Consider the following 21,737-nt stretch of genomic DNA (forward strand, 5'->3'; position numbering starts at 1 on the left):
GAAGGAGTATATAGAGGGTCTATACAAGGGCGATGTATTTGAGGACAATATTATGGAAATGGAAGAGGATGTAGATGAAGATAAAATGGGAGATATCAAACTGCGTGAAGAGTTTGACAGAGCACTGAAAGACCTGACTAGAAACAAGGCCCGGGGAGTAGATAACATTCCATTAGAACTAAGCCTTGGGAGAGCCAGTCCTGACAAAACTCTACCATCTGGTGAGCAAGATGTATGAGACAGGCGAAATACACTCAGACTTCAAGAAGAATATAATAATTCCAATCCCAAAGAAAGCAGGTGTTAACAGATGTGAAAATTACTGAACTATCAGTTTAATAAGTCACAGCTGCAAAATACTAACACGAATTCTTTACAGACGAATGGAAAAACTGGTAGAAGCTGACCTTGGGGAAGATCAGTTTGGATTCCGTAGAAATGTTGGAACACGTGAGGCAATACTGACCCTAAGACTTATCTTAGAATATAGATTAAGGAAAGGCAAACCTACATTTCTAGCATTTTTAGACCTAGAGAAAGCTTTTGACAATGTTGATGGGAATACTCTCTTTCAAATTCTAAAGGTGGCAGGGATAAATTACAGGGAGCGAAAGGCTATTTACAATTTGTACAGAAACCAGATGGCAGTTATAAGAGTTGAGCGACATGAAAGGGAAGCAGCGGTTGGGAAGGGAGTGAGACAGGGTTGTAGCTTCTCCCCGATGTTATTCAATCTGTATATTGAGCAAGCAGAAAAGGAAACAAAAGAAAAATCCGGAGTAGGTATTAAAATCCATGGAGAATAAATAAAAACTTTGAGGTTCGCCGATGACATTGTAATTCTGTCAGAGACAGCAAAGGACTTGGAAGAGCAGTTGAACGGAATGGACAGTGTCTTGAAAGGAGGATATAAGATGAACATCAACAAAAGCAAAACAAGGATAATGGAATGTAGTCGAATTAAGTCGGGTTATGCTGAGGGAATTAGATTAGAAAATGAGACACTTAAAGTAGTAGATGAGTTTTGCTATTTGGGGAGCAAAATAACTGATGATGGCCGAAGTTGAGAGGATATAAAATGTAGGCTGGCAATGGCAAGGAAAGTGTTTCTGTAGAAGAGAAATTTGTTAACATTGAGTATAGATTTAAGTGTCAGGAAGTCAATTCTGAAAGTATTTGTATGGAGTGTAGGCATGTATGGAAGTGAAATATGGACGATAAATAGTATGGACAAGAAGAGAATAGAAGCTTTCAAAATGTGGTGCTACAGAATAATGCTGAAGATTAGATGGGTAGATCACATAACTAATGAGGAGGTATTGAATAGAATTGGGGAGAAGAGGAGTTTGTGGCACAACTTGACAAGAAGAAGGGTCCAGTTGGTAGGACATGTTCTGAGGCATCAAGGGATCACAAATGTAGCATTGGAGGGCAGCGTGGAGGGTAAAAATCATAGAGGGAGACCAAGAAATGAATACACTAAGCAGATTCTGATGGATGTAGGTTGCAGTAAGTACTGGGAGATGAAGAAGCTTTCATAGGATAGAGTAGCATGGAGAGCTGCATCAAACCACTCTCAGGACTGAAAACCACAACAACAGATCTAAAAAGTGTAATTTTCCTTCTTCTCAACCACTATTGTGAATTTGATGTTAGGATGAATACAGTGAAAATGATCCAATAACCAGTACAAAGAATCTTCAACATACCTCAAAAAACAAGTAGGCTTCAGAAAAGATGTTTTCAGGGTCAAAGCCTCAAAGTCCCCCATAAAAAGATTAGTGACTAGGGTGGATAAAGGACTCCCCATAGCCACACCATCAGTCTGTTCAAAATGTTTGTCACTGAATAAAAAATAAGTGATATCTGTACATGATGTCAGAGCTTTGTCATTTCCATACCTAGTTTTTCATTAATTAAAATCAATGACCAGATCAGTTTGTCCATGCTGTCACTGGAGAAAGGTTGACTTTGTTGATGGAGCCACAACCTCATCCCTGCGTGCACTGCTTCATTGTTATCAAAGTGAAGTGCTCTAAGTTTTTCTTTAAGTTTTGGAAACAGATAAAAATCAAATCAGGTGGGGCTAAGTTGGGACTGTGTGGTGAATTATTGATGACAGTGACCCCAAGGTGGCAGATTGTTGCAGATGTTGCATTGCTCATGTGTGGTCTGGCATTATCATGCTGAAGGAGAGGGGAGAGGGTGCTTCATGTGTGGACAAACTCTTTGAATTTGTTCATTCAGTTTTCTGAGGGTCTCACAGTAACTTTCTCATGCAATGACATAGTTATGTGATTGTAATTCTTCTGTGAAAGCAATTCATTTATCTGATGAACATTGTAGCCATTGTTCCTGAAGACTTTGCATATGTGGCTCAGATCACAGGACAGATAATTAGTCTCTATCATTCTTTTATGATGCACCACTGTTTGAAACACAGCGTGTTTCTCGAAAAGTTTATTTGCTTATATTGGAAATTTCTAGAAGATGAAATTACAAAGTTAATTACAGGCAATTTGAATCTGCAATCTTTAATAATATGACTTCCTAAGATCCTATGTGAGTTTCATTACATCTGATGTGAAACATTTCGAATTGTTTATTAGGCTTTACATGAAAATGGTTTTCAAAAGTTACCTAATTTGTTTTCCATAACCTTTCTCAAAGTGCTATGTCTGAATTAATGTATTACCGGTAATTATAGGTTATGGCTAATTGCTTTTATCTTACAGGATGGTAAGCTAATTAGTTATACTACATCATATACATAATGTATTCATTAGCATCTAATGATAAATTATGAAGCAAAAGATGTTTCATGACATACTGTGTTCTGTGTTGTGTGGGTTGGGTGGTATCCCAAAAAGCTGTCTTTGGTGGCATTGAACAGTTCATAAGTGTCCATCAAAGACTCTTTTGGCTGTAATAACCTCAGATCAAACAGCTTTATTTGTACGATCAGTTGTTACTACAATGCTCAGACAGTGAATCATATTAATCCAATTGATAGTGTAGCATAGATCATCAACCATCAATACTCTAAGTAAGCTCTGCAGTCCCCCTGGGCTCTGCATGGCTGGTGTGAGGATGCCACCAAAATAATACCAACCTGAAGAACAAAGCACATCAAGTCTTTACACACACTGAGAAAAACATCAGATTTATTTTTGTTTTCTAAAAGTTATTGTTTCTCTCAATATGTAATAGCCAAAAATGAGGTGTCAAGCAGCATAATAAAACTGCAATAATGCTATGATCAAAAACTACACACAAAAGAATTACACTTGTTTGAGTAGATGACTCGATACTTGCCACTACACAGGCATGCAGCAGCAATGCTGATGCTTTCTCCCCCCTCCAACTCTCTCTCTCTCTCTCTCTCTCTCTCTCTCTCTCTCTCTCTCTCTTGCTGTGCACTGTCTGGTCTACACATGCTGCGAACATTGCTCTGTGCTCTCAACATCTCTCTCTGATCCGCAACACATCAATATGCCTCATAGGATTTCGTCACTTCGCTACCTGTGCTTCACTGCTGGGGGTATATAAACCTGAGGTATGCAGCACAGAGTCGAGTTTCTATTTGAGTTTGCGATTGCAAGGCACAGTTCAGTTTGATATGGCGAATCCGTGTAACACTTTCAATCAGCAGTATATTCGATTCATGCATGTTATTAAGTACAGTACTAAAAATGAATAGTTGTGAGAAAATTATTCAGTTGCTGTTGTGGTCTTCATTTCAGAGATTTGGTTTGATACAGCCCTCCTAGTTACTCTACCCTGTGCAAGCCTTTTTATCTCCAAATAACTACTGCAACCTACATCTTTCTGAATCTGCTTACTGTATTCAACTCTTGGTCTTCTCTACCACTTTTACCTCTCACATTTCCCTCGAATACTAAATTAGTGATCTCTTGATGTCTCAGCATGTGTTCTATCAATCAGTCCCTTCTTTTAGTCAAGTTGTGCAACAAATTTCTTGTCTCACTGATTCTATTCAGTACCTCCTGATTAGTTGTGTGAACTATTCATCTAATCTTCTGCATCTTCAGTAGCATCAAATTTCAAAAGGTTCTATTCTCTTCATATCTAAACTACTTATCATCCAAGTTTCAGAACATTGAAAGACCAAGATGAAACAAGGACTCGAGAGTAGGCAACATTCCAGTAGAACTACTGATAGCCTTGGGAGAGCCAGCCATGACAAAACCCTACCATCTGGTAAGCAAGATGTATGAGACAGGCGAAATCCCCTCAGACTTCAAGAAGAATGTAATAATTCCAATCCCAAAGAAAGCAGGTATTGACAGGTGTGAAAATCACCAGACAATCAGTTTGATAAGTCACAGCTGCAAAATACTAACATGACATGAATTATTTAGAGACGAATGGAAAAACTGGTGCACGATGACCTTGGGGAAGATCAGTTTGGATTCCATAGAAATGTTGAAACATCTGAGGCATACTGACCATATGACTTATCTTAGAAGAGAGATTAATGGAGGGAGAATTCGTTTCTAGCATTTGTAGACTTAGAGAAAGCTTTTACAATACTCTCTTTCAAATTCTGAAGGTGGCAGGGGTCAAATACAAGGAGCAAAAGGCTATTTACAATTTGTACACAAACCAGATGGCAGTTATAAGAGTTGAGGGGCATGAAAGGGAAGCAGTGCTTGGGAAAGGAGCGAGACAGGGTTGTAGCCTATCAACGATGTTATTCAATCTGTGTACTGAGCAAGCAGTAAAGAAAACAAAAGAAAAATTTGGAGTAGGGATAAATCGATGGAGAAGAAATAAAAACTTTGAGGTTTGCCAATGGCATTGCAATTCTGTCAGAGACAGCAAAGGACTTGGAAGAGCAGTTGAACGGAATGGACAGTGTCTTAAAAGGAGGATATAAGATGAACATCAACAAAGCAAAATGAGGATAATGGAATGTAGTCAAATTAAATCAGGTGATGCTGTGGGAATTAGATTTGGAAATGAGACACTTAAAAGTAGTAGATGAGTTTTGCTATTTGGGAAGCAAAATAACTGATGATGGATGAAGAAGAGAGGATATAAAATGTAGACGCAATTGCGAGGAAAGTGTTTCTGAAGGAGAGAAATCTTTTAACATCAAGCATAAATTTAAGTGTCAGGAAGTCCTTTCTGAAAGTATTTGTACGGAGTGTAGCCATGTATGGAAGTGAAACGTGGACAATAAATAGTTTAGACAAGAAGAGAACAGAAGCTTTTGAAATGTGGTGCTACAGTAGAATGCTGAAGATTGGATGGGTAGATCACATACTAATGAAGATGTACTGAATAGAATTGGGAAGAAGAGGAATTTGTGGCACAACTTTACAAGAAGAATGGATCGGTTGGTAGGACACATTCTGCGGCATCAAGGGATCACCAATTTAGTATTGGAGGGAAGGGTGTAGGGGGAAAATTGTAGAGGGAGGGCAAGAGATGAATACACTAAGTAGATTCAGAAGGATGTAGGTTGCAGTAGTTACTCAGAAATGAAGAGGCTTGCACAGAATAAAGAAGTATGTAGAGCTGCATCAAATGAGACTCTGGACTAAAGACCGCAACAACAACAATTCAATAATTTTTACACTTGTTAGAAACTGTTTTCTTTGGAATTAGAGTTAGTACATTCTTCTTGAAGTCTGAGTGTATTTTGCCTGTCTTACACATCTTGGATACCAGATGGAAGAGTAGATTAGCAGATCTGATGAAAAGTCATCTACTCCTGGGGCCTCGTTTCAGCTGAGGTCTTTGAGTGCTTTGTCAAGTACTTTTTGTAGTATCATGTCTCCCATCACATCTTCATCTATATTCTCTTCCATTTCTATAATATTGCCTTGAGACCAATCTCTCTTGTGTAGACCATATATACAGTCCTTCCGCCCTTCAGCTTTCCCTTCATTGTTCAGTACTGGTTTTCCATCTGATCTCTTGATATTCATACAGTTCCTTCTCTTTTCTCCAAAAACCTTTTGAATTTTCCAGTATGCTGTATGTGTTTTTTCCCTTTTGGAGGGCTTAGTTAGTGGTACAGATAATATCCTCTGCCACACACTATTAGGTGGCTTGTAGAGTATGATGTAGATGTAGAAATATGCTTCTGTATCCTTACATTAGTTCTCTAACCTTTCCTGCTTAGCCATTTTGCACTTTTTAGATGTATCCCCTTTCACCTGATTACTTACTGCATTTTCATATTTTCTTCTTTCATCAATTAAATTCATTATCTCCTGTGTTATCAAAGTATTTCTATCACACCTTGTCTTTTTACCTATTTGATCCTCTGTCAGTCTTCACTATTTCATCTCTTAAAACTGCCCATTCAACTTGTATTTCTTTTCCTGTTCTAGTCAACTGTTGCCTAATACTCCTCTGAAATTCTTAACAACCACTGGTTCTTTCAACTTGTAGAGGATTCATCTCTCTAATTTCCTACATTTTTGCCATTTCTTCAGTTTTAATCTACTGTTCACAACTAATAAGTTCTAATAAGTCGTGGTCAGAGTTCACATCTGCCCCTGGAGATATCTTACAATTTAAAACCTGGTTCTGAAATCTATGTCTTCCCATCATGTAATCAATCTTTGACGCGCAAGTCATCGAAGTGGCATCAAATCAAAAGACTTACACCCGGCAAATGGTCTACCCGACGCCCTAGTCACATGACATTTTTTTATCAATCTGAAACCTTTTAGCACCTCCAGGTGTGCTCCACATATACCACCTTCTTTCGTGATTCTTAAACCAGGAGTCAATTATGATCAAATTATGCTCTGTGCAAAATTCTACCTAGAGGCTTGTTCTTTCATTCCTTGTACCCACTCCATATTCACCTACTATTTTTTCTTCTCTTCCTTTTCCTACTCTCAGATTCCAGTCCCTCACCACAATTAAATTTCTGCCTCCCTTAACTATCTGAATAATTTCTTTCATCTCATCATACATTTCTTCAATCTCTTTATCACCTGCAGAGCTAGTTGGCATACAAAATTGTACTAATGTGGTAGCCATGTGTTTTTTGTCTATCTTGGCTACAGTAATGCATCCACTGTGCTGTTTTCAACAGCTTATCCATGTTTTTAATTCATCATTAAACCTAGTCCTGCATTACCCTTTTCAGTTTTGTATTTATAACCCTGTGTACACCTGACAACAAGAACTGTTCCTCCTGCCACTGACCTTCACTCATTTCCACTATATCTAACTTCAATCTATCCATTTCCCTTTTTAAATCTTCTAACCTGTGACCTGTCTAATCTGTTTTATTGGGTGAATAACAATATTCTCATAGATAAACTTGAGTTTTTATAGAATTGATGCTATAACCAACCAATGGAGAGTAACATATCTAATAACAAGAATACAGAATATTGTACTTAATAATTCAACCATTGTAATCAGGTGAGATTCTTGGAGAAATCACTTAGGGATTTTCACAAGGGTTAATCTTAAGTCACTATATTTCTTGTAAAAAAATGTCTGTATAACGTACACAGTCAAATTTAGTTTCCTTTGCGAATGTCACTAGTATTGTAATCACCCAAAACATATATACAGCATCGGAATAAATGGTAAATAATGTTCTTAAAAGTGTTATTGAGTGGTTTTCAGCAAATGGACTCATTTACAAATGACACAGTGTCTTCAGTTTGCAGATCTGGAGGAGCTACACCAATGCTAAGTGTGACACATGTATGCTAAGAGTGACACATGGTGAGGAACTTCCAAGTAGTATGGAAACTTAAAAATTTTTAAGGATCCATACTGATGATAATATAAACTGGAGAAAACAACTTTGGGATCTCCTAAAACTACTTTATTCAGTCATGTTTACATACTGAATCATTGTAAGTCGTGGGAGGAGACAAATCATTAAGATATCATACTTTGTGAAGTTTCTTCCAGTAACGTCATATAAAATACTGTTCCGGGGTAATTCATCCTTAAGAAAACATAAAATAAGGGAAAGGCAACCACTCACTTACAGCAGATTGATGTATGGCTCAGACTCACAAAACAGAAGATGGTATTCACTAGCTTTCAAGCACTGGTTCTTTTTCTGGCAGAAATTACACACATTCACACACAGACATCCAAATGCACATTGTCACAGTAGCATTGATTATTGGGAGCAGTTGACTGGGCTCATGGATTTGAGAAGGAGAAAGGGAGGATGTGGTGAGAGGCAAGAATTGGAAAAACAGATGACTCGGTGGTTGCGTAAGATGAAAGACGTTTTGAAGGGATATAAGACATATAGAGAGAGGATGAGGCAGGGGAGGAGGAAGAGAGGAAGGTGGAGATGGAGAAAATAACAGGCAAGGGAGCAAGGAAGGGAGATGGATGGGAAAGGGGTATGGAGGAGAGAGAAAGAGAGAGGGAGGGAGTGGGTGAAGCAGTGGGAAACGGGCTAGGGGAAATTTTGGTCTGGGGGATTGCATGAATGCAAGATATGCTGGAGAGACAATTCACACCTGAGTAATTCAGAGAAACTTGTGCTGGGAGTGTCCAAATGGCATGCATAATGAAGCAGCTGCTAAAGTCATTTATGTTATGGTGAGCCGCACGTCGAGCAACAGGATGGTCAATGCTGTGGTTTAACAGTTTGGCATTGGAGATTCATGCAAGGAGACAGTTGGTTGTCTGCCACTCCGGTCCATTTAGAATGCTGCACAGTGATTGCAGCATTGCTGATATACAACATGTGTGGTTTCACATGTGGTTGTACCTTAAATTGGACAGGAAATGCCTGTGATTGGACTGTAGTAGGATGTTGTGGGTGGGATAGGCCTTGCACCTGGGTTGTCCTCAAAGAAATGACCTACAGGGTGCAAAACTGAAATAGGACTGTACAAGGATATTATGTAGGTTATGTGGATGGTGAAATACTACTTTTCGTGATGTGAGTAGGGGTTTGGGTAGTATATCCCTCATTTCAGGGCACCAAAAGAAGTAGTCAAAGCCCTGGTGAAGGATGTGGTTGAGCATTTCAAGGCCAAGATGATCCTGGGTGATTAGAGGATTGTTGGTAGGCAGGTGGTCAACAGGTTTTCTTATCTCAGAGGAGGAGATGTCAGGGAGATCTGTTTATATATGAACTGAATAGTACATTGTCTGTCAATAATGGCTCTGGTAAGGTTATTGATATATTTCGACTGCTGGTGCGGTATCCATGGATGGTGAGGCTGTAAGGAAGAGAGTTTTTGAGATGGAACTGGTGACAGCTGTCAGAGTGGAGGTACTGTTGGTGGTTGATGTGCTTGATATGAATAAGGGGTGTTCAAAAAGAAATGACCTGTAGGCATAATTACAGAAACCAGTACCTGTATGTTAGAAGTATTGACTCTGGCTGTTGAGACACTTGTCTCACTGTGACACAAGGGGGTGAATGGTTGTTTCATAAATTCCCGGGGTCACAATGTCATCTTGACATTGTCATCTGAGGTGAATCATTTGCCCCTCAGAGCCTTTTTAAGGGGACAAAAAATGGCATAATCACACGGACAACAGTGAATGCCCAGCAGTACTCACAAACCTTGACCACCCTTTGCCAAGCGATCAAATCAAAATGACCAGGCAATCTCACCTGTGGGGTCATTCTGCTCCACGACAATGCAAAGCGTCATTCAGCCAACACAGTCGCAGCACTCCTGCAGAAATTCAAATGAGAGGTTTTCGGCCACCCTCTATACAGTCCGAACCTCTCTCCCTGTGATTATGCTATTTTTGGTCCCTTTAAAAAGGCTCTGAGGGGCAAACGATTCACCTCGGATGACAACATCCAGCTGTACGTGCGGAACTGATTAACATCACAGCCATGGGAATTTTATGAGACAGCTGTTCACCGCTTTATGTCACAGTGGGACAAGTGTCTCAACAGCCAGGATCAATACTTCTAACATACAGTACTGGTTTCTGTAATTATGCCTCCAGCTCATTTCTTTTTTAACACCCCGTATATTTATGGAACAATCTGAGAGGTGGATGTCAACAACTAGCACGATGGCTCATTGAGTTGAGAAGCAGGAACGGAAGGGGATTTGGGAGTTGTGTTGAGGGTATGGAGGAAAGGCAGTAGGTTTCCCTTGCCAGAGCCAAAATCATGAAAATGTCATCAATGAATCTGAACCCGACAGGGAGTTTTATGTATTGACTGCATATGAAGTATTCCTCCAGATGGCCAACAAACAATTTTGCTTAGGATGGTGACAAGCGAGCACCCAAAACAATAACATGGATGTGTTTATAGATTTGGACTTTGAATGTGAATGGTTGTGGCTCAGGATATAATTGGCCAGGAGGATGAGGAAAGAGGTGGTGGGTTTGGTAATAGGGAAACGTTGGTATCAGGAAAACACTGAAATGTCTGTTGTGATAGTATACCAAGCCCCACAAACTACTGGTAGCAGCAAGACATGCCTTCCATAACTTGATAGCTAAGATCAGCTACCCAGCAATTGTCATGGGAGACTGCAGTGGCCATAGAAAAGCACGGGAAGGTGTTAGAATGGATCAGATGGGCACATTTGAGCTTGATGTGTTGCATGACTAACTTACTAATTCTGAATGACAATTCTGCCACTAGAATATCAAGACCAGGGAAAGCCCAGTTGGCTGGAGATGTGATCCTAGCATCCCCTCAGTTGCCACTGCCTGTTGTATGAGGGGTTCCTCAGGACTCTGGGGTTTCAGGGCACTTTCCAATATATCGACAATATGGAAATGTTAGGAATTACAGTTGACATCATAGTATAAGGCAACTGGGGAAAAGTACCATTAGGTGGCACAGAAAGAACTCAAGTCATACATTGAATACAGATATGTGGAGGAAGGCTACAAAGGATTAGTACAGGTTATTGAAATGGCAGTGACAACATAGATACCACTGATCACGCATGTTAGGCAAAAGATGGGGAAGGTATACCGATAGTGGAGCGAGGAATACCAAGCTGCAACTTCAGAAAGGAAAGAAGCACAAATAAACAAAAAAAAAAAATAGTATGAAGGGAAACATCATTTGGTTTAAAGCATGTCAGGGAAAGGTGAAAAGAAAGCTTAATGAAAAGATAATATACAAATGGGCAGAGTACTGCACTGAGTTAAAACATTATTTATTTATTTACATGTCAAGTTCCAGAGGACCAAATTGAAGAGCAAATCTCCAAGGTCATGGAACGTGTCAGTACATGAAATTACAACATAAAAGTAATAACAAATAAAAATAATTGTTTATGAACCCTAAGAAGTCAGTCCATAAGTTTAAGTAAATGCAATCAACAATGCAACAAGAATCAGCTTAATTTTTCTAGTAACTCCTCGAATGAATAGAAGGAGTGACCCATGAGGAAACTCTTCAGTTTCGATTTGAGAGCACACGGATTACTGCTAAGATTTTTGAATTCGAGCGGTAGCGTATTGAAAATGGATGCAGCAGTATACTGCACACTTTTCTGCACAAGAGTTAAGGAAGTCCGATCCAAAAGAAATGACAGTAAGGGGTGTGTGTGTGTGTGTGTGTGTGTGTGTGTGTGTGTGTGTGTCTATCTGAACACGTAGAAATTTGAACTATTCAGTTTCACTAATCATATGCCCATTCTGTGAAATTAAAATGCCAAGTTTTGTTGAATTGTGTGTTAGAAACTGTAAAAACTTAGTCTTACTGTGATCTAATGTTAGTTTATTTTCTACAAGCCATGAACTTATGTCATGAACTACACTGTTTGAAAGCGAGCCAATGTTGCATACACAACATCCTTTACTACCAAACTAGTGTCATCAGCAAACAGAAATATTTTAGTTACCCTTAACACTAGAGGGTATATCATTTATATAAATAAGGAACAGGAGTGGCCCCAACACTGATCCCTGTGGCACCCCCCACTTGACTGTACCCCACTCAGACCCCACATCACAGCCATTCTCGACATTATGAAGAATGTGACCTTTTGCTGTCTGTTGCTAAAGTAAGAGGTGAACCAATTGTGAGCTACTCCTCATATTCCGTAATAGTCCAACTTCTGGAGCAATATTTTGTGATCAATGCAATCAAATGCCTTAGTTAAATCAAAAAATGTGCCAAGCATTCAAAACCTTTTGTTTAATCCATCCAGTACCTCACAGAGAAAAGAGAATATAGCACTTTCAGTTGTTAAATGACTTCTAAAGCCAAACTGCACATTTGGCAGCAAATCGTGTGATATAAAATGATCAATTATCCTTGCATACACAGCCTTTTAAATAACTTTTGCAAACAATGATGGCATAGAAATAGGTCTAAAATTATCCTCATTAACCCTTTCCCCCTTTTTATAGAGCAGCTTTAGTACTGAGTACTTTAATTGTTCAGGAAACTGACTATTCCTAAAGGAACAATTACGAATATGGCTAAATACAGGACTGACATGTGCAGCAAAGTACTTAAATATTCTGCTAGGCACTCCATCATAAACCCCAGTTTGACAATCTGGAAACAAATTTGATGGATCCATAAAAATATGTATGTGTACCCCTTCACACTGACAAACTGCCTAGGGTGGAGGAAATATTGTTTGGGATAAACCCTCCAGTGGTAGAAAATGTGACTGAAACTGACCAATTCAAAAACAATGACATCAGCTAATGCAACCTTTCACATTAACCAAGCTAGAAGTCAAATCATCCAAAAGTACAGCACCCAAACTGGATAATATCTGCTGTCCCATGATCAAGTTCTTGTCTTCAAGGGACAAACATGTTATTACATATCTTAAACACTTTTTGGAAGGAGTGCGTTAAGATTGCAGAAATGAAAAAAAATATGCACTGTGCCTATTTTAAAGAAAGAGAAAGACACATCATCAGCTGACTAATGTAGATTGATATGGTTGTTACCCTGCACACACATAACATTTTGGAACATTTGGTTGAAACAGGTTTGGAATGGTATGTAGACCATTTCGAATTAGCACCCAATTTTCAACTTGATTTCCAATGTGGACAGGGCACAACATACATGTTATTGCATCTACTAGTAGACATACAGTTGTGTTAATCCATGAATAAATATTTTAATGCATTTTCTACAGATTTAAGTCATCCTTATGGCAAAATCTCTGTACCTATTGTTGCTCAAAAACTGAGAGACTTGCAGATTCTGCAAAGTTTTGCATGAAGTGTTCTGTCTCTGTTTCAAGTAAGGAGGTTAATAACATTTTCGGATCAGGGCACTATCAGACCGAGGCTGACCAGGATGGGGCTGGCACAAGGATCAGTTCTCTCTTCTTTGTTGTTTAACATTTACACCAGTGATCTCCAAAATACTTTGTCAGGTAGAATTCGTGTACTTCAATATGCTGACAGTCTGTGAATTTATGCTTTTGATGCTTCCTTGGAGGCCATTAAAAATAACTTGAGTGGAACAATACATCACTTTGGAAACTGGTTACAGAACAGAGGTACCATTTTACCTAGTAAGTTGGCGGTCGGTATATACTCATGATACAGATTCAAAACAATTGAAGCAATATGACAAAGTTTCCTTTTAAAGGATGTGTCAGATACCTGGGCCTTCCTATAGACATCAAACTTTGATGGTCGCACCATATAGCCCATGTCAAATGCTCTGAATATACTTCGTGCCAAGATGCAAACAACTTGCCGTATGGATCCTGTAATAGCTCTACATACGTTTTGTGCAATGATGCCCCCTCACCTAGATTACACCTGCGTGCTGTAAGGTACATCCTCCAGCCAGGAGATGCAGACAGTCGACAGATATCAATACAAAGCATTACGATTGTGTGTAGCGCTCCTTGGATCTAACCTGACGAATGAACTATTAGTTCAAATAATGGAAGCACTCTTATCAGAACATAAACAACATCTCAGCAGAAAATTTATTCTGAAACACCTACAATGCTTGAGGCATGTGGTGACAAAAAAAATTGTGACCTTACAGTGTGATGCTACAGCAGTCATTAATGGATCCATAAGTCAACACCACCACTTGTGAAGGCATTTTCAACACTTGGCAAGTACCAGAATATCATTCAAAGAATGTGATTGCTACCCTACTATGAGTAAGAGAACAAACATATCAGCCTGGCAGTATACTGATGCATTAATATAGACTACTCTGGAAACCCACTAATCAATAACAGTAATTTAGAAAGCCTTTTTGAATAATGGGCATGTTCCATCTAAATACAAATATCCCATTGGCTGTGCCTATGTGGACATTAAAAATAAAAAGAATTAACTATTTCACCTACAAAAAGAAGCATCAATTTACAGGGACAAACTCGTAGCCATTGAAGAGGCATTAGCTTATGGCATGACCATAGCAATTATCCATATTGTAATACTTAGAGACTCGCTTGCAATGATGCAAATGCTGTCCTCAATTGGTAAGGACACAGGGAGTTGTTATTTACCATACTAAATAGCTGCTGCTGTAACACAACACCATTATGGAGGTAACACTTGTGTGGATCAAGGGCCATGCTGGGATTCTGGGTAATGAGATAGCTGACCAGTTTGTAAAAAATGCAACAATGATCCGTTTAAGAGTGATGCATCCCAATGTATAATTTCATTGCAGTAGTTAGAGACATGGCCAGAAATGAATGGAACAAGGTGTGGGAGACCTTAATTTTGCACAAAGGCACCTAGTACACATAAATCTACCTGGACTTTGAAGGCCTAATGGTATGCTGAAGAGTGGGTTGTGAAATGCAACTCTGCAGATATAAGTAATGAGAGAGAGTCCATGAGAATCGTTGCCAGGTTGAAATTCAACCACGACTGGCACCAAAAACACCTTCATAGATTCCACTGGTGCCACAACCTTATTGCAACTGTGGGTAGCTCCTTGTCATTAATCACATCCAATGACAAAAGCACTGTGAAAACATGAGCACTGTGGTCTATGTGTGGCCCAAACAGGTTAAAAGAAATGGTCAGCAAGTAGCTGTATTTACATATGAGTGTGAACATAAAATGACTTGTACATCTTTATGATTAATTGTACGAATGATTCACGGAACATGGCGTTAACCAATTAATTAATCCCTTATCAATGAACCAAACTCTGCCAGTTGCATTACCTACAAAGGAGTCTATGTGATCATTTCATTTCATATCCTTACAAACTGACTTAGTGCGGTGGCACAGTGGTTACACTCTGGGCTTGTACTTGGGAGGACGACAGTTCAAACCCATGTCCAGCCATCCACATTTAGGTTTTCTGTGATTTTACAAAACTGCTCCAGGCAAATGCCGGGATGATTCCTTTGAAAGGACGTGGCCAATTTCCTTCCACATCTTGACACAATCCAAGCTTGTATTCTGTCTCTAATGACCTCAATGTCAACGAGACATTAAACCCAGTCTTCCTTCCTTCTACAAATTGTTATACTAACGGATTTGGTTCAGTTGATTGATTGTAATTGTGACTTGCTGACATTGTACTCATAGGATACTGTGGTGTGCAATTTCTGAACATTTAAATGAAGTTGCCAGTCTTTGCATCACTTTGAAACCTTATCCAGATTTGACTGACTATCTGTGAAACTTTCTTCAGACAGTGCTTCATTACAGACAACTGTGTCATCTGCAAAAATCTGAGATTACTAGTAATATCGTTGTGGCCGTTAATATACATCATTAACAGCTAGGACCTCGGGACACACGAGACTCTCCATCCCAGATAAAATGCTGTGCCCTCCCTGCCAAGAAAACCTCAATCCAATCACAACCCATATTTCCTATTTATTTATATGCATATTATGTACATATTTTTATGCAAGTGAGATACTAGAATGTGAAACGAGTTAAAGAATACATAACTGTAGGTTACATAGAACATAGGGCAACGGCCTTAACGGCCTTGCCGCACTGGATACACCGGTTCCCGTGAGATCACCTAAGTTAAGCGCTGTCGGGCATGGTCGGCACTTGGATGGGTGACCATCCAGGCCGCCATGCACTGTTGCCATTTTTCGGGGTGCACTCAGCCTCGTGACGCTGATTGAGGAGTTACTCGCATGTCAAGAATACCATCATAACGACTGGGAGAGCAGTGTGCTGACCCCACGCCCCTCCTATCTGCATCCTCCACTGAGGATGACACGGCAGTCGGATGGTCCCTGTAGGACACTCGTGGCCTGAAGACGGAGTGCTTAGGTTATATAGAACACAGTACAGTTAATTTACAAAAACAGTTTGAGAGAACATAACAACATAAAACAATCAAAAGAGAAGCAAAGTTAAAAGAATCATACAAGCTTTGACACATGTTGCACAATACAGAATAAAAAAACAGTAAAAATGTACGCATAAAGTCTATATGTCCCTACTAAAATTTTATCTACTGAATAAAAAGTGTTATCAACTAAATACATCTTTCTTTTATCTCTAAGTAATGCTCTGTTAATATGTAGGCCACTGATTTAATTTGGCAAACAGTTAAATATTTTAATACTGGAATACTGCACAATTCTTTGAACAATAAACCAGAAGTGGTACTGGTTGAGATCTTTTTCAGAAGTCAAGGAATACTGTGCCTATCTGACTGCCCCTGATCCATGGCTTTCAGCAAGTCATATGCAAGTGAGAAAAACTCAAGTTGGGTTTTGCAGGACTAATGTTTTCAAAACACATTCTGGTTGACACACAGAAGGTCATTCTCTTTGAGATACATTGTTATGTCTGAGCTCAAGTTCTAAGATTCTACGTTCTAAGATTCTACAACAAATGGATGTCAAGGACAATGGACAGTAGTTTTGTGCATCACTGCTGCTACCCTTCTGTAGACAAATGTGACCTATACACTCTTCTAGTTACTGAAGGACTGACAGTGTGTTATAGTTAAAACAACAGGGTCTAACTCTGCCACAAATTCTGTATGGAATCAGACTGGAATTCCATTGGACTCTGGAACTTTGTTCAGTTTTATAGATTTCAGTTATTTCTTAATACTACCTATCACTCAATTTTGCAGTGGTAAGAGAATCAGACTGGGGCATTACACCTGGGTTTTCCTTTGTAAACGAACATTTGAAAACAGCATTCAGAATTTCTTAGTTTGTTTCTCTGCCTCCTCAGTTTTAGTTGCTGTGTCATCCATGAGTATCTCCACACTAACTTTGGTGACACTAACAGCCTTTACATATGACTAGATCTTTTTGGATTTTTGAAAGATCTTTCAATAACATTCTTCTACAGAAGTGTTCACAGTCTTCAAACATTGCCCTCTTGAGAAACATCTTTTATTTATCATTTCTCTGTCTATAGCCATAAGCCATGTATGGAAGTGAAACATGGACGATAAATAGTTTGGACAAGAAGAGAATAGAAGCTTTTGAAATGTGGTGCTACAGAAGAATGCTGAAGATTAGATGGGTAGATCACATAACTAATGAGGAGGTATTGAATAGAATTGAGGAGAAGAGGAGTTTGTGGCACAACTTGACTAGAAGAAGGGATCGGTTGGTAGGACATGTTCTGTGGCATGAAGGGATCACCAATTTAGTATGGGAGGGCAGCATGGAGGGTAAAAATCATAGAGGGAGACCAAGAGATGAATACACTAAGCAGATTCAGAAGGATGTAGGCTGCAGTACGTACTGGGAGATTGAAGCAGCTTGCCCAGGATAGAGTAGTGTGGACAGCTGCATCAAACCAGTCTCAGGACTGAAGATCACAACAACAACAATGACTACAGCCATATGCTTTGTTTCACACCTATTGTACACTAATCTCTGATTCTTTAGAAGTTTCTACACAGTGCCTGCATACCATGAGTGTCAATGGTATTATTTTTCCAATGAATGGTCTTCTAAACTTGAACCACAGTAGTTCTACATGCTCCTGCTCAGAATTAAATGTTTCAAGTTCCTTCTTGAGACATAACATTGCTGCCACTTTGTCTAGTTTACTGTAAAAATCTTTTTTATTTCTACTTTTTCTGTTGCGCTTTGCATGTTGGTAATCATTGTTGCTAGAACTGCCCTTTGATCACTGGTACCAGTTTCAACGCGACATCCTGAAAAAGTTCAGGTCTATTTGTTGCCATTAGATACAATACATTTCCATTTTGAGAGGGTTTCTATACTATCTGTTCTACGAAGTTTTCAGAGATGCCATTTAGTAGTGTTCTGGATCATGCCCACCATTTTCAGAACTCTAATTATATCAATTACCTGTGGGAAGGTTAAAGTCTCCTCCAATGATGACAGAGTGGTTGAGGACCTGCATACTAGTGAACTGAGATTTTCTTTGAAGTTTTTTCTTAAGCTTTGGGGATGAGCCTAGAGTCCAATGGAAAGATCCAATGCTGTGGGGAAAAAGTTCAGAATTTGCCACTACACAGTGCATAGACAAAACTCTAATTATATTAATTGCCTTTGGGGAGGGTAAAGCCTCCTCCAATGATGACAGAGTGGTTGAGGAACTGCATACTAGTGAACTGAGATTTTTTTAAAGTTTTTTCTTAAGTTTTGGGGATGAGCCTAGAGTCCAATGGAAAGATCCAATGCTGTGAGAAAAAGTTCAGAAATTTGCCACTGCACAGTGCATAAATAAATATTCCCTATTTGATCATTACATTTCTCACAGGAAAGTTTGCAGTTTAATTTGTGACAGAGTGCTGATAAATTATGATTCAGTATACACCAAAAGTGATCTATACTTTTCCTACATAATTTTGATTGAGAAATAACTTAATATATGCACTACTGTCTTTTGTAAGAGATCATTATTTGAAAGTGTGGAATGATCTTAGGGTAACATTCTGCAACCACACTCTCCATGAGTCTGCATAAGGTGAAATTTTTGAGTTTATACCTATCACATCTTCAAGTACTCAAACAAAAGTACAAAGTACAAAACAAAGGAGAAGGTTTGATTAATTTCTTTTATCAGTTGAAATGATGCTCTCCTCACACTTTTAATTTACAGTGCCAAAAGACTAAACATTTTGCAACGTATTTTTCATGCATTAAGGATTTATGAATAACCATGTATGTTCTGCTATATCTGCAACAAGAAACTTTTCGTTTGTTTCATAAAACTAAGAGCTGCTTTTGCCTTGTTTCAGAAGAGGTCAAGACAGAAGAAGAGGGGACAGTTCTACAGGACAACTGTGAACACTGTGATACAACTGATTAAGATCATGCACTGCAAACTATGAACAAGTCATTATATCTAAATTCAACTGTCAAAAAGAAAGGTTGTTGCTGAACAAAGAAAGAATTCACATCTTCTTTCTCAGTACAAAACTGTATTCCAGATAGGAATTCATCTTTAATTGGTGTTAAACATGGGTACTACATTGCTTTTCCTCAATGGGTCTTGTTAGACATGAGCACTGTTTGTTGAAGGAAGAGTATCAAATGACCACTCACAGTGAACTCCACCAGTTTCGGCATTAGGGATAATATTTAAGGATTTTAATTTTTTGCATTACAATAGTATGAAAAATAAAATAATTTTAAAATGGTTTACTAAACTCAACCTTCACTATCATAATAAGCAACAAATACAAGAAGACATTGCCAAAAAGTAAAAAAAAATCAGTTGCTTTAAGAAGTTGGTTTCACTTTGGGATATAATTTTAAAACTGACCTTTGTTATTATAGTAAGCAAAGAACACAAGAAGAAAGAGGCAAAAAGTAAACAGTCCAGTGCTTTAAGGAGGTGGTTTCACTTTGGGCCCACTAGGCAAATAGGCTTCAGCCATCTATCATTTCATTTGATATATTTAAAAGCAATTTCTCATTTTTCCTAGACACAATCCCACACCTCAAAAACATCCATGAACTCATAATACCTAAAACAAATTATATCTGTAAATACCAAGCAAAAATAGGCCTAAAATTAAAATAAAATCATATCAAAAGTACATACTGTCCCAGTGGTTTCATTCTGAATCCATTCATACAAACCAGTAGTACAAACTCAAATTTATGTTACAACAACTTTAGATATAGTTACTTTCAATGTGATTAGCCTCTGCAGTATGACCACTGTTTCTTTGAATGCTTTAAGTGACTGCTACATTTATAGAAGTACCTCAGTGTACCACTAGATGTCTCTGTCTTGTAGTAGCATAGGTGGTTTCCTGCTAATGGCACTGGTATTTGGAAAACAGTTGAATAAAATGGTGGTTTGAGGCAGAAACCACTGGGGCTCAAAGGGATAAAGGTGTCAAGAGAATCAGTATTAGGACTGCAATTACATACTGCTTCTGCCTCATGTCCTACTAAATACACCTTGACTTGGGCTTGTGGTGAATTTCTTGCATATTTATTGAAGAGTCTTGTTGTCCTCCCTCTCATCTATTTGCTAGAAGAAAAGTTTAGTTTCAGAAGCTAGAGTTTTAGTTAAATTTTTTTCACCTCTATATCTGTTTTCACCTTTACAGTGCTAGATTTTTCCCCATAGCTTTGAAAGATTGTAGCTTTGTTTCCCATTTACACTGGTCAATTTAACCAGATAAAAATCACAAGTGATAAGAAAACACAACATGAGTGCCATGAAAGTTGAGTGTGGTTGTATACACATTCACCTTACAAACCAGTGGCACTGGAAATCCAAATTCATCATAGCAGATGACTGCGTACTTTTATAGGGCAATAATTGTTGCTGTAAGAATGAGACAAGACAGCTAGGGTAGATAACAGACAAACTGATAGAGGTTTAAGGTAAGTCAGATCAAACTGAGACAGAGGTAGTAAGATGGTTAAATGTCCATAAGTCTATTATTCATAGACTGTGGAAACAGTTTCTAAACAGAGTGTACAGGTCTTTCAGCCAGTCTTACATTCTGTTCATTTAAATGTAGCATTGAGCACATCATAGTTCAAGGGCCATACTGAAAGTTGTGAGCAACCAATTGTTGAAATTCCAGTTCCAGCAACATAGCAAAAACAATTGCTGGATCTTAATCTGAAGACTTTACATCACACTTTGCCATATTGTGATACAATTAGCATTTATCATCTGACCACAGTTCTTCCAAAATGGCTGACATCAGTGTTTCATTTCGACAGTATGCTGTTAGTGAATTTCTTTTTAAAGAGAGAAAATGTGACACTGAAATTCACTTCAGTCTTAAACATATCTATGGCAATGTCTGTATGGATGTCAGCAGTGTTAAGAGACGAGTGAAACATTTAAAATGTAAAAACGCAAGTATCCAAGATGATCCTCATAGTGGTTGGCCTTAAACTGCCTCTGCAGAATGCAGCAAGAAAAGATTCTGATTGATTTTCTTGAATATGGACAAACCATAAATGCTGCCCATTATATCCTACACTTTTGAAGCTCCATCGATAAACACCCTGAAAAGATCATCATCCTGCAACAAGATAATGCACACTCTCACACTGCTTGTGCCACTGTGGAGAAAATCAGGAAATGTGGATTGGAAACTCTTCCACATTCACCCTAGAGTACCTACTTGACACACTCAAACTACCATCTTTTTGGTTCTGTTGAGGAACAGATGCAAGATGGTGGAGGATGTTTGACAAGCAGTGCATCAGTGTCTTCAAAATCTTGCAGGGTGTTGGGGAAAATGTGTGCAAAGAAATGGAGACTATGTTGAAAAGTGGCGGAAGTATGTAGATTAAGATGATGTATGTGGTTTGTCTAAAAAGCAATGATAATTTTTTTTTTTTTTTAATTGTTGCTCATTATTTTCGGTATGCCCCTCGTATGTTTCAGAGCCAGGCACATGCACT

The 21,737-nt window shown here is 38.6% G+C and overlaps 1 protein-coding gene across 2 annotated transcripts in view; it reads left to right on the plus strand.

The window, feature by feature from the left end:
- LOC126262397 (cilia- and flagella-associated protein 91-like) overlaps positions 1 to 19,858 on the plus strand; it is a 343,692-nt gene extending 323,834 nt beyond the window's left edge. The window contains exon 15 of one of the 2 annotated variants that reach the window (XM_049959011.1): positions 19,091 to 19,858. In XM_049959011.1, coding sequence (XP_049814968.1) covers positions 19,091 to 19,161 — 71 coding nt within the window. In that variant the 3' untranslated portion in view covers positions 19,162 to 19,858. The remainder of the gene's footprint in view (positions 1 to 19,090) is intronic. The other variant, XM_049959012.1, reaches the window with a different exon arrangement.
- Positions 19,859 to 21,737: the final 1,879 nt, after the last annotated feature.

The sequence above is a fragment of the Schistocerca nitens genome, chromosome 6 (assembly GCF_023898315.1).
Source record: "Schistocerca nitens isolate TAMUIC-IGC-003100 chromosome 6, iqSchNite1.1, whole genome shotgun sequence".
Lineage (NCBI taxonomy): Eukaryota > Metazoa > Arthropoda > Insecta > Orthoptera > Acrididae > Schistocerca > Schistocerca nitens.